Source organism: Cavia porcellus, unplaced genomic scaffold (genome assembly GCF_034190915.1).
Source record: "Cavia porcellus strain 051 isolate PalLab524CR breed Dunkin Hartley unplaced genomic scaffold, mCavPor4.1 scaffold_27, whole genome shotgun sequence".
NCBI classification, from domain to species: Eukaryota; Metazoa; Chordata; class Mammalia; order Rodentia; family Caviidae; genus Cavia; species Cavia porcellus.
This window is the reverse complement of record NW_026947510.1, coordinates 22,558,189-22,571,219: the sequence shown is the minus strand read 5'-3', so window position 1 is coordinate 22,571,219 and position 13,031 is coordinate 22,558,189. Positions and strand designations below refer to the sequence as shown.

Genomic DNA, 13,031 nt, shown 5'->3' with positions numbered 1-13,031 from the left:
AGTCCTATCTGGGATCTTAGTTTCTTTCTCTATAAAGGAGGGACACCTTTCTTGGCCTTTGTGTTGTAAAGATTAAAACAACATAAGCAAAACCTAACATACAGTAGGTATATGTAGCACGAGCGAATTTCTAGCGATTTGTCTCTTTCCCTGGACCATCAGTTTATTTACTCTGCATTTGATAACAAGTGGCCTTTGTTATAAAGTTCAGTGAAGGTAAGTTTTTGATGCCTTGAGGGTAGGTGTCAGTTTTCTTTCCAGAAGTTTCAGTTTGCAATAAGAGGAAAAGTCCCTCAATACAAGGAAAGTTTGCAGGCATAATGAGACTGGTGACAAAAACCAAGTCAAGTCAATTCCTGTCCTTTTGTAAATATCTAAGAGTCTAACAATAAGGAGGCTAGATGGGAAATAAGTCAGTGATGGAAAGATTCCCACTATCTCATAAAAAAAATCAAAATGAGCCAAGGAAAAATTTATCCAATGATATTGATAGATGATATTGATAGAGATCCAATGATATTGATAGATAATATATCACCCATCTGATAGAACATGGTCACATGAAATGTGTTCATTTTATGTTAAATCTATGGGGTGAAAGTAGATTATTTTTAAAGGAGAGAAGAAAAACCATGTTTAAAATGAAGCTCATCATGCTCTTGCCCATCTTTGTGCTATTGGGGATTGAATCCAAGTCCTTTGCACAGAACTACATACCCTGCTACTTTTAAATTTTTTAATTTTGAGACAGGATCTTGCTAAATCACTAAGTTACCTGGGTTGGGCTTGAACTTGGAATCTTCCTGCTTCAGCCTCCCAGAGTGCTGGGATTATGGGCACGTGCCACTGCACCTGCCTGCTTTTTTTTCTTGTACTTCTTCCTTAGTGAGCAGCACTCAGGAAGCACTATTACCCAAATCTAAAACCAGGGTATCATTCTGCTTCCTTCTATGGTTTCCAACTATTCCAATATCCAACTGACCTGTAAAATTCTGTCTCCTAAATGCTTCCCAATATGTTCCAGCCCAGGCCATTTCTCTTTCTGGGCTTATGGTGGCTTTCATTTTGCCCTTTCTGAATGTGTCTTCTATGGTGTAGCCACAGTGACCCCTTCTCATCTCCTGCAAATGGCTTCAAAAGAATCCTCAGTGCCTCTGGACCAAGTCCAATTTCCCTAATACAGTGTGCAGTAGCCTCAGCCGTCTTCTATCTGCTTCTCTCCAGTAAAAATTATTTTGCCAGAGGTTGGTAAAGGGTTTAAAACAGTTCACTCATAAAACAAAGTTACAGAAGAACAACACATTGGTGAAAATTTTTCCCCACCACTTACTTTGTTAGTGATTCTGATGCATTGTAGGCAGTTTCTATGCATCTTTAAGCCTTTTGGGTCATTTGTTACAATGTTTCAAAGTTTTCTTTTTCATTTATATTTTATTCTTAGGCAATATTGCCTCCCTCACATAGATGGCTAAAGTTCAGGGTTGGAGTTAAAGTATCAAGAGAATAAAGGACGTGCCATAGATCAGAACTTATTCCAGCAGCCGTGAGTCCTAACCAGGGATCCAGTGTCCACGAGGTTTGACTGGCATGGGGATGGTGGGAATAAATACGATCCTTTGAGCACAGGGAATAATACAATTAAATACAATTTCTGGCTTCAGAATCTCCCGTAATGAAACCGAAACCCGCAGAGAGCCTTTCATTCACCATCTCTCTTCCATTATCCATTTTCCCTCTTGACAGAATGAAACCTTGATTTCAGTCTGTCCACTCGCAGAGAAGTAGGCATTGCAACAATTTGAATATGGTTTGTCCCCTCCAAAATGCATAAAGAAATTTAATTCCTATGGCGAGGTACGGAAAGGGTGGAGACAATCTAACTAGACTGCACTGAGGCGGGGCCCTTGGCAAGTGGTTAATATCAGATCCTCAGAGTAGTGCACCCTGTGCTTGTCTACTGGTGCATAAGAGAGAACGACCAGAGGAGGCACATGCATCAGTGCATGCATGCCCTGTCTCTCACCAGGTGATGTTCTAGGTCAGCTCAGCAAACTCCAGCAAGAATTCAGACGTGTTCTCTGGCCTTGAACCTTGGGAGCTGTAAATCAAAACAAACCTCTTTTCTTCGTATCATACCACATCAGTGGTACTGTGTTAATACAACAGAAAAGGGCTAATACAGGCATACACCACAATGTCTCTAGTCAGGACTGCATAGTCGAGTCAGACCATGACAATGAGAGACAGCTTAACAGAAGAGGAACATAGAATAGGGCTCCAGTGGCACAGTAAACACTGGAGGCTGAAAATGAATTTTTTTTGGTCTTTTTCCTTTTTATCGGTACCAGGGATCGAACTCACAACTGCCTGCTTGCAAGGCAGGTGCTTATGCCGCTGAGCCCCTGAACCCCCAGCCCCTGAAAATGAATTTTTTGAAAAAAACATGGTATTAGAAATAATATGAACTGCCTAAAATGCATTTCAAACTGATCCCGTAAAGTTATGAACACAGGAATAGGTGATTAAAACACTCATTTCTGGTCCATCCTTATTTTAATCAATGTGCTACTTTGACCAATCCTTTCCCACTGATTTACCTTGGAGGCTGCATGACTACTCCTGGTCCCTGCTCCCACCCCCAAGGTTCAGTTGTTACCTCAATGCATTACCCCTCGCTTTGTGGATTATGCATACTTCCTCTGCTGAGAATGCTGCTTCCTGCTCTGCTCCTCACCTGGCAAAGTCCCACCAGGTATGCAAATGAGGCCCTGGCCATTGCTGCCACTGAATCAGCTTAGTGCTTTAGCCCATCAAACACTTCCTCCCCTCGCCCCCAGACCAGGGATTGAACTCATGACCACGTGCTTGCAAGGCAGGCGCTTATGCCGCTGAGCTAAATCCCCAGGCCCTAAGTCTTTTTTTTAGAGAAGAAAAAACAGCACACAGTTCCATTGCTGTGCTGAGATGAGCTTTTTATACTCAACCACCTGATCTTGTATATCATCAACTGCCATAGTAATCGAAAAACTACAATTCCTACTGTAGACCATTACTAAGACTCTCCTGAACCAGGCCTGAGCTATATATCAAAATCTCAAAAAAATTAGATAGAAAAATAAACACGTGAAGCATAATGTCCATCTGTACCCTACATGAGTCCATCTTAAAAATGGACATTATGCTTCACTTGTTCATTTATTTATCTATCTAATTTTTTTGATTTTGAGATTTTGATACATAGTTCAGGCTGGCCTTAAACTCTCTACATAGGCCACGATGGCCTCAAACTTGTGATTCTCCTGCCTCAGCCACCTGAGGACTGAGATTACAAGTGTGTACCACTATGCCTGGCTTAGGCTCCAATTATTTTTGCACATGTCTTTTTTGTACAACCAGAGGATAAACTGCTTAAGGGTACAGACTATCTTAATCTGTGGATCCTCCGCAAATAACACAAGGTTATATATCTAAGAGACATTCTATATGTTTGTGAAACTCAAGCAAGTGCTTGTTGGAGTGAATTCCAATAGTTTCCTCATGCAAGTCAACATTGGAAAGACATTCAACATGCTGAAATTTTCTGTGGAGATTTGACTACGTTGCTCAGAATCTGTCTTTTCCCTTTTATTCTGGTTAAATCCAGTTCTTCATGCAAGTCAGTTTCTAATGAGCTCTTTAAATACTTCCTAGGCAGCAGTAGAGTTTGGATCAGTCAGGCAGAAAGATCAAGCCTGTAAGGTCACAAACAGGGCCCTAAGTTTTGAGGCAAAGCTAATTGCTATGTTCATCTAATTCTAGGATTCATCATTCTGTTCCACTGTTGGCAACTACACTTTATAAAGAACTGCTAACCGAAATGAAAAGCAGAATTATTTGGATTTTTGGATTAATCACTTGAGACACTGCTTAAGGACAAAATCAAAGGCAATTCAATGAATGAATTTCCAGATGGTGACTGTATAAACATGTCCTTCTGGAAAGCCTTTTCTCTTGACTTTTTAGTCCTTTGTTGCAAACCTAGCAAAAACAAATAAATCTTATGTGAACAAATCATCCATGGGTCTCAGCGTAGTACTTAGAAAGAAGTTTTGGTATTTCAAAATCACAAAGCCTCCTTCTTGCAGGGGTCATAGCACAGACAGCCCAGGAAACCCTGTGTTATGGTTGATACTTTGTGTCAACTTGAGAAGTTTAGAAGTTTAACTAAGAGATTCAGCAAGGGCCAGGGATCCTTACTTGGTAAATATCCTCATCCTGTGGAAGAGGAGGGCACAGAGATTTGTGTGATACATCTGTCCTGGGGATTGGCGGCGGCGGCGGGGGGGTGGGGGGGTGGGTGAGGGTGGGGGTGGGATGAGGTGGTGGTGGCCTGAATATTATATAAAGGAAGAGAAAAGGCTTGTTCTCCCCTCTTTTGCTCTGGCTGGTTTTGCTGTCTGTTGCCTTGAAGTGTTGCCCTGGTGCCATGCCACCCTGCCTTGGAGCCAGCTGATTATGGACTGAAACCTCCACAATAGTGAGCTAAACCTTTCCTTCCTTCATTTTGGGTGTTAGGTATTTTGTCCCAGCAATGAGAGAAAAGTAACCAATATACTCTGGGAAAAAACTTGACTCTTTAGAAAATGCCACCACTTTCAATTTTGGCTTTTACACTGAATTGCAGATGAGAAGACTTTAGTTACTTTATTTTTAGGAACATATTATTGAAAGATTTCATTAGGAGGGTTTCTGCTTCCCCTTTTGAAAGAAGCTTGCAGTAGATCAAAGTGCCACTGAAACTTAGACAAGCGAGATTGGAAAACATCTGTGTGAGGTCATGAAGGATGCAACAGTTCACGATCCAAAAGAGAAGGAGCCACAAGAGGCATCCAGACCTCTCCGCAAGGGGCTGGCAGGGGATTTCATAAATGCATAAAAAAACATCTGAAAAGGTGCTCAAAAATTACTAACATGGAGAAAATTCAATTTAAAGCTATAGAAGATGGTGCAACAGACGCACAGCATAGCTTAAGTTAAAAAACAAAGCAAAAAGATCCACAAGGGCTACCGAAGAACAACAGGAATTTTCAGAGAATGCTAAGGGGAGAGAAAAACAATAGAGAATAGTCTTCTAACTCTAAGCATAAGTCTAAACTATGACCCAGAAATTGCACTACGAGCTATACATGTAAAAGAAGCATCTCTCCTGTCTCCCACAAAAGACAAGCACAGAATATTTCTATCAGCATTACTCGTTTAAATTTGAAAGTAGAAGTCAAGTGTCCATCAACACACAATGAATAAATAAGCATATTATCATATAGCCACACAATAGGCTACTAAATAGCAGTGAAAAAGAATAAGCTACTGTCCTAGGCAACAATATGCATCAAAAGTTGAGTGGGGGAAGAAAAGCTACACACAAGGGAGAACTACGGTGTGATTCCATTTAATGTAACATTCAAAAGGAAGCAATGAGGATAATACAGATCAGAGCAGTGCTTGTCTGTGTAATGAGGAGTAATGACCAGAAAAGGCTGTGAAAGCTCCATTAATGTTCTCTGTCTTGATATGGGTTACAAGGCACATTCACTTCGTAAACATTCACAGACTATAGTTACAATATAGGCATTAATTCACTAGACATCATGGCAAACTTCAGATTCCCGCTCCCCTCCCACATCTTAATTATACAAAACTTTTGTTGCACAATTTCTGGGTTCCATTTTTCTGGACCCAATATGAAAGGTGCTTTGTGTACGAGTTATCCAAAATGGTGATCCTGAGTGTGACCCTGCCTCAATTTCAGCTGGATATATGATGGTTCACAGAGGCACCATGTTTATCGGCTTCTCTTACAGCTCAGCATCACCCTGCAACTATGTTCCAGACAACGGGATGTAGTGGAAGTCTGGGTGTGTGCACCCTTGGCTCTTTGCTTCTTCCTCTGGATTAGAACATGGCCCAGAGATGGAAGGCAAGGGTTGAGAATGGTTGAGCCATTTTATGTGCAATGCCCACCTATGTGTGGACTGGGATAGGAGAGAAACAAGCTTCTATCTTATTTGAGTCATTCATTTAGGGTGTCTCTTTGTGAATGCTTGTACTCTCATTAGTACTTTCATTAACACAGGCATTGAAGCATGATATTAAAAGCAGTTATATAAGTTGAAAACTTGGTACCTGTAGCATTTGATTTTTAGTACGAATAATAGTATTTGTTTTATGGTCAGCTGGCCACTATACAACCTAGAGAAGGTTATAGAAAATAGCATAGTACAGGGGAAAGAGTATTTTTGTACAAAGATGCTTTTCTTGAGTCTCCTAATTCTGTCTCCTAGTAATATAGTGCTTTCTTTTATAAACTTACAAAGTGGGAAGATGTCTACATTGTGTATATAACTTGAAAATATTTTTTGAATATGGAGAACAATCTTTTTTACTTATATGCACTGTTTGTAGTATGAAATCACAATATGTTGTAGAGTATTCTCCAAACTGCACATGCTGGTGCATGCCTGTAACCCCAGTTACATGACAGACTGAGGCAGAAGGATCACAAATTTGAGGCCAGCCTGGGCAAAATAAAACAAACAAGGCTGGGAGGATAGCTCAGTGACAGAGCACTTTGCACAGCATGTATGAGACCCTGGTTTAGATCCCAATACCCTCCTCCCCCACGTACATTTTTCAGGCACTACCAGCATTGATAAACACCAAATATGAACAATAAAGAACACAGCATCTTTACAGTAGGACAAGTGGACAACCACCAGGACACTGAGGGACACATGATTAACTGGGCCCAGTGGAAATGGGGACAGAAGAGGAAGATCAAACAACAATAGATAGATGAGTTTTGGGTTCTGACTGAAAATAAACGGATGGATATTTTCTTTCTAAATCCTTTAAGAATCTCAGTGCTCCTTGCTTATATACAGCCTGAGTTGAGCTTGTGTTTATCTGATTCTTTAAAATTTATTTGATTTGATTGTCTTTTTGAGATAGGGTCTCTTCTGTAGTTCAGACTGGCTTTAAACTCACTTTAGCCTCAAACTCACAGTGATCCTCCTGCTTCAGCCTCCCAAGTGCTGCAATTATAGATGTGCGCCACCATGCCCAGCAAATTTTTATTTATTTGAAAAGAATACATACATAACATTTTTGAAGATAATGGTACGGTCAGCACACAAGTGACATTTAAAAAGTTCCTTAATACTTGACATAGTTTAACAATACACAACTCATCTTACCTGGGGGTTTTTAAATACAGCATATTTTTCCTCTTTCTCCAAAAAGAGTACTTTATTTTCTGTGTCTCTTGTCCAGTCAGATAAGACTTCAACAACATTTTCATGGTCTTCAAAAAACCTCTCTGATGAAGAAAAAGTATTCTTTCACACCAAGTACATTAGGATTTCCAACTGAGAAGGAAGCTTTGATTGAGTGAAACATCACCAGTGGTTCATAATTTTCATCAAGGTTTCCAAAACTCTTAATGCTTACACAAAGTCATTTTGAGTGTCCCAACTATATTTATCTGTCAGTGTCAGGGTTTTAATTTACCTTTCATAAGAGACATTACAGGTAGCAGAACCTGTAACATAGCGACAAAGGTTTGCTATCAAGCTGTTTATAAAAAATGCTATCATTTTAAAATTTAAATGTCTCGGATGGAGGCAAACTTCCCTTGGGAGGACAACACAGCAACATGGGTTGAATGCAATTGTGAGATCCATCATTTGTGGTATAAAACATCTCACCTTAAAACTCTATAGTGTATAAATACCTGAACCAAACTTAACATAAAGAAAGGCTTTCTTTTCTTTTCTTGATTCATAGAACTGAAGAAAACTTCAAGTGGCTGTTATAGTGTAGACTTTATTTCTTGCAAAAGAGAAAACTTCCCCCTAAAGTTTCCCCCTGCTCTTTTTTTTTTTTTTTTTTTTTGAGACAAGGTCTCACCATGTAGCCCAGGCTGGCCTTGAACTCACACTAATCTCCCTGCCTCAGCATCCTGAGTGCTTGGATTACAGGCACCATACTTGACTGCAAAGCTTCTAAGGCAGGTAATTTTGTGTTCCACTCAGCACTCCTGGGAGACAGTGGTCCTGGGAGTATTGCTAACAATAAAAAGTAAAAGCAAATTGCTTAACTTGCTTTAAAAAACAAACAAACAAAAGTCCTCCAGTCAGGCTTGGTGGCACACCCTGTTCTCAGTGCTCTGGGGAGTTGATGCAAGTTAGTGACTTATTGAGACTCTATATTAATAATAATAATAAAATAGTAATAACAACAATAGGGCTGGTGATGTAGCTCAGTATAAAGCCCCTAGGTTCAATCTCCAGTACTGCAAAAACCAAAACCTACATAAATTTCTATCACTGTCCTTTGCTTTGTGGGACAGAGCCTTTTCCACTTGGCAGACTGTCAGGGATTTGGGAAGTGGAAAGGGAGGAAGAGGGATAAGCACGGACATGAGGTCTGTGACAGAGTCACATTATACCCTCAGGAGGCAACCTCCAAAGGGACATTGCTGACAGACCCCTGGGCCCTCCACATCTGCTCAGCCTGCTAAGCAAACAGTAAGAAGAATCACCTTGCCACTTGATTTCCCATGTCGCCACTAAGGAAGTGGCAATAATGATGCTTATATCCAGGACAGTGCAGCCATCTGCTACAATCCTAAAGTCCCTATCACAAAGAAGTAAAGAGTTAAGTACTCACCTATGCAAGGGCAGTGACATGCAGCTATCTAGAGGACACTGGATGGACTAAAGTCTCACATAAAGCAAACTGCTGGAGAGGACTTACCAATCTGTAGTTCTGGGTATATTTCATAAAGACACCAGTCCACATTGCAGTCACAATGAGTTTTTTCAAAAAGATTGTCTAGAACATCTCGGGCCAACTGCCGTTCATCCACCATCAGTGACTTGGTGCTGTTATCATTCATGTGCACCTTGACCACGAGCTGGGGGTAAAGCCACAGAGCAGCCAGTGAGTTTCAGCACCTGGAGAAGGCCATTAAGGTTTCAATGCTGCTACTTCTTCTGCAAATGTAAACAAAAACGTGTCCTGGGAACACATCATAAATGTGCTTATTGTCACCCACTTGAATTTCAGGAACACTAAGGTGGAGAAACCGATTCAAAAAAATAAATGATAAACCAAATCCTTCCTCTCTCCAAAGGCTGCATTCTGGTGGCGGACACAGAGAACAAATGGAACCAAAGAAGTGCTGACTTCTTGCTTTCCCAACATCCTCCCTCCATTCTGGAGGCCAATCACCTTTCTAAATCAAAAGCTACTTCAGTGTCTTTATAAAAACGCCTCTTTGGCTTAGCTGGGCCTGGGCTTGTCTTCATGTTGCCAAAGAGTGTGGCTCATCTCTCATCCTTCGAAAATGAGCAGAGCACACCACGACACTGCATAGTGAACCTGCGGGGCCTCACAGTGGAAGCCGACTGTGGACAGGAGAGTGCAGGTCAGAGGTAGACTTTAAGGGAAAAGAATGTGGACCGAGAAGCACACTGTTCTGCAGGCACACAGGCAAATGATGTACCTCACTTATGTTTTACTCCATTAAAAGATCTAAGGAATGAATTCACAACCATATTGACAGTTATCAAATCTGAAGCAGACTTTACTTTTCTCCAGTAAGGAGACAGGATAGCACTGGCCTTTGTAGTGCCAACATTTTAAAACTTTTGCTTGCATACACATTTTGACATTGTAAAACAAAATTAATTCATGGAGTAATGCAGCTAGGTTTGCATCTCCATTGGTACCTATGCATTTGTGGCATTATTGTTGAGTGTTGGTTCTCATCACTTTCCAGTGAGACTTCTTTAAAAAAGTGATTTAGTAAAAAGTGATACATTATAGTAATAGATTTGCCTTCTTTCCAAAAGTTTGGGTTAGGTCCTGAGATGCTCCCTGACCCATTCACGTCAAAGTGATCTTCACAACACTCTGCTTAACAGAATGAACAGTACCATTCCCGTAAGTTGCTAGGCAGAGCTACTGACAGCTACAGAAGAATGTGCCTGGTGATAAGAATTTAGGTGAGGTGCCTGGCCATGACCACAAATCAAAACACTCACTCAGCCCCTCTCTTCCCAACATATGCACAATAAAATCAAAATGTAGATGTTGGCACAGTACGTGTATTCTTCCTCTCCAGAGACCTATCAAATGAGACCTTTCCTCTACCTCTGTCTGACAAATATTTTTTCCCTTGGAAACCTGTAGCTCAGAAATCTGTAGTTGGACTACTGCTTTTTCCACATGTCTTTGCTTTTTCCTATACTTAAAATGACAGGCCTGAGTACCACAATATCAAAGATGTATTCATCTGACCTCAGGAACAGACATAAAAGTTTGCTCAGATAAACTGAAATTCCTCCCCAGCAGTCTTTATCATGATTTATTTTCCTGTAGAAGGTATTCTTTCTGTTTTCTGATGAGAGTTATAGCTGTAAAGTAGCTATGCACTCTAGGAAATGTTACCAGTGTTAGGGCTTAAAAACTTAATCTTCAGGGTGGAAAAATTAATGATGTCTAACATTTCATTCCTGCTTAGGAATTCTTAAGGAAACATGTGTTTTATTTTTAAAGAGATGAAAGAAGTAATAAGACACATCATTTCACAATGATGGAAAATTTTTTTGGCAGAACTTGAGGCTGGGTTTTAATTCACATGTACTTATGAATATCTAGAATTATAGAATTTAGATAATGCAAAAACTGAGAGAAGGCTGGTGACTTTTAAAAGGAAGAAATCATATTTACAATTCTTTTTTTTTGCACTACTGGGGATCAAACTCATGGCTGCGCACTTGCAAGGCAGGCACTTATGCCACTGAGCTAAATCCCCAGGCCCCATATTTACAATTCTTTACAGCTTTCCTTACAATTAAAGTTGAAAAGTAGTTCTATTCAAGACAAAAAAAACATAAAATAGCAGTGTTATGATGTGATATTGCAAGCTAAGTACTTTCTATATTTACATGATATTGTATGGGGACAAAAGAATTCAAAAATGAAAAAACCTTCATTTTCTAATCTATTATAGTAAAAATTTTATAATTTTTCCTAAGTTTTATTTGCAAGCTGTAAAAGGCAAAAAGTATCCTAGCCCCATATCATTAGCATTGCCTTTTTTCGGCTTCTGTAGTGAGATTAACAAGTAGAATTGTCCCCTGTGTCACAGAACGTCAGAACAAACAGATAAATGAATGAATGTGATTCCATTTCTAGTTTGAAAAGCTTTGCAGCACTAGCAATGTACATTGTTCATAAATGATTTCAACACTCTTGAAACACTTGAAAGCAAAGTCTTTCAGATGGACTAGACTCTGAGTCTTTACAAACATGTTGCAGATTATATTTAAGGACCTCACAGCTACTTTCTCAATGTCCGAGTGTCTCTTTATTTTCCTAATGTTCTGTGCCATGGAGAGGTTGTTATCTTCAAAAAGTAGATTGGGGGGTCTACAATCAGAACACACAACTCATCTTGGTAATTTCCTTTCTTTTTCACTCATCAAAGCGGCTTCTGTCTTACATCTTCCTCACTGCATCAAAGCAGACTGTGCTTTGTATTCACTGTTATAATTCATCCAAACAAAACATGGTAAATCTCTCACTCTCTGATGGATGGCAGGAGATAGCTGCCGTGTCCTCCTGTTCTCTGACAGGCCAGCTGGAGCAAGCTGACTGCATCTGCTGCTTATTCTACCTTCTTGTGTATGAGACACCTTTTCTTTTTATTTCTCTTCTGAAAATGTATACAGTGTGGCCTCATTTATAAACAATCCAGTGTTGTAAAACAGTCTGTGAATTCTGGGTCTATTCTTTTCCTTTCATCTATCTGCACAGGTAAAATCAAGGACTCTGTGCTGCCTAGCTAGATCTCCTAGCATCTATTTGTGACTGAAGTCAACATGTGCCCACCTGGATGTCAGGTTTTGTGCTGCAGAGGAGTTTAGGACAGGGCATCCTGCTAGCATTCCCTATACCTACAACCCGGTTTCCATAAATCAGTCTGATCTTTATAACCCACAAAGTCAGCCTCACATGCCCTATAAAAACTCTCACCCTCCTGTATCCCTTTGTACTTAGGAAACTACTCAGTCTTTTCTCCTGCCTGTGAGATCTGTGGCTCCCAGCCACCTCTCCGACCTCAACTCCTTCTTTGTCTTTTACTCACTGGTTCATAGTACAAGGGCCACACTGTCTTTGCTTTTTGCAGTCGTCAAGCTCATTCGTAGCTGATCATCTTTCACTGCACGTTTCACCTGGGTGTTCACCAACACCACATCAGCCAGCTGCTTCTAGTCGCTGAGGCCCTCGCTCAAGAGTTACCTCCTCAGAGGGGCTCGTCATCACCAAGTCCATCTAAAAGTGTGATCAGGGCACTTGCTGCTACTTCTTCCTGTCTCCCTTGCTAGAACTCGACACAGGAACCACTTTCTTTGATTCGTTCATTTGACTAGAAGCTTCCCTGGAGGAGCTTCTAGGAAGGTTAGGAGGGATAGAAGACATACATTATTAGGTGCTACATTGGATAGTGAGAAGCACTGAGGAGAAAAATAAAGCAAGACACACAGGCAGCCTTGCGATGTGTGTGAGCAGCCTTTGAGCTGGAGATTTGGCTCAGCTGCAGCAGCTGCATAAGTGCCTGCCTAGCAAGCGCAAGATCATAAGGTTGATCCCTGGTACCAAAAAAAAAAAAAGAGGAAAAGAAGAAGTCCCCTTTGAAATTTTATCATTAATTATAATATCATTAATTTATACCCCCCCCACACGCACTTGTGCTTAGATGAGTCACAGTGTTTTACCTTCTTAACCTTGGCCTCCTTCAGTTTCTCCAATGCCAGCTTAATCTTATCAGCCTTGGCTTGGGCCTCTTCTTCTTCCTGTACAATGCAAGACATTCACACAGCCCATTGAGTGATGCCAGTCTGTGATTATGCCTGTTGCTAGTGTCTTAGTCACTTGATGGTGACAAAAGATTCCCAGGTTCATGTTGGAGTTTGAGAATCTAA

At 40.6% G+C, this 13,031-nt stretch overlaps 1 protein-coding gene across 1 annotated transcript in view; it reads right to left on the bottom strand.

Moving 5' to 3' along the window:
- Apbb1ip (amyloid beta precursor protein binding family B member 1 interacting protein) overlaps window positions 1-13,031 on the bottom strand; it is a 102,295-nt gene that overhangs the window by 29,787 nt on the left and 59,477 nt on the right. The window contains exons 5-7 of the mRNA XM_063238044.1: window positions 12,825-12,902; window positions 8,794-8,953; window positions 7,233-7,354 (exon numbers count right to left, since the gene is read on the bottom strand). Coding sequence (XP_063094114.1) covers window positions 7,233-7,354; window positions 8,794-8,953; window positions 12,825-12,902 — 360 coding nt within the window. The remainder of the gene's footprint in view (window positions 1-7,232; window positions 7,355-8,793; window positions 8,954-12,824; window positions 12,903-13,031) is intronic.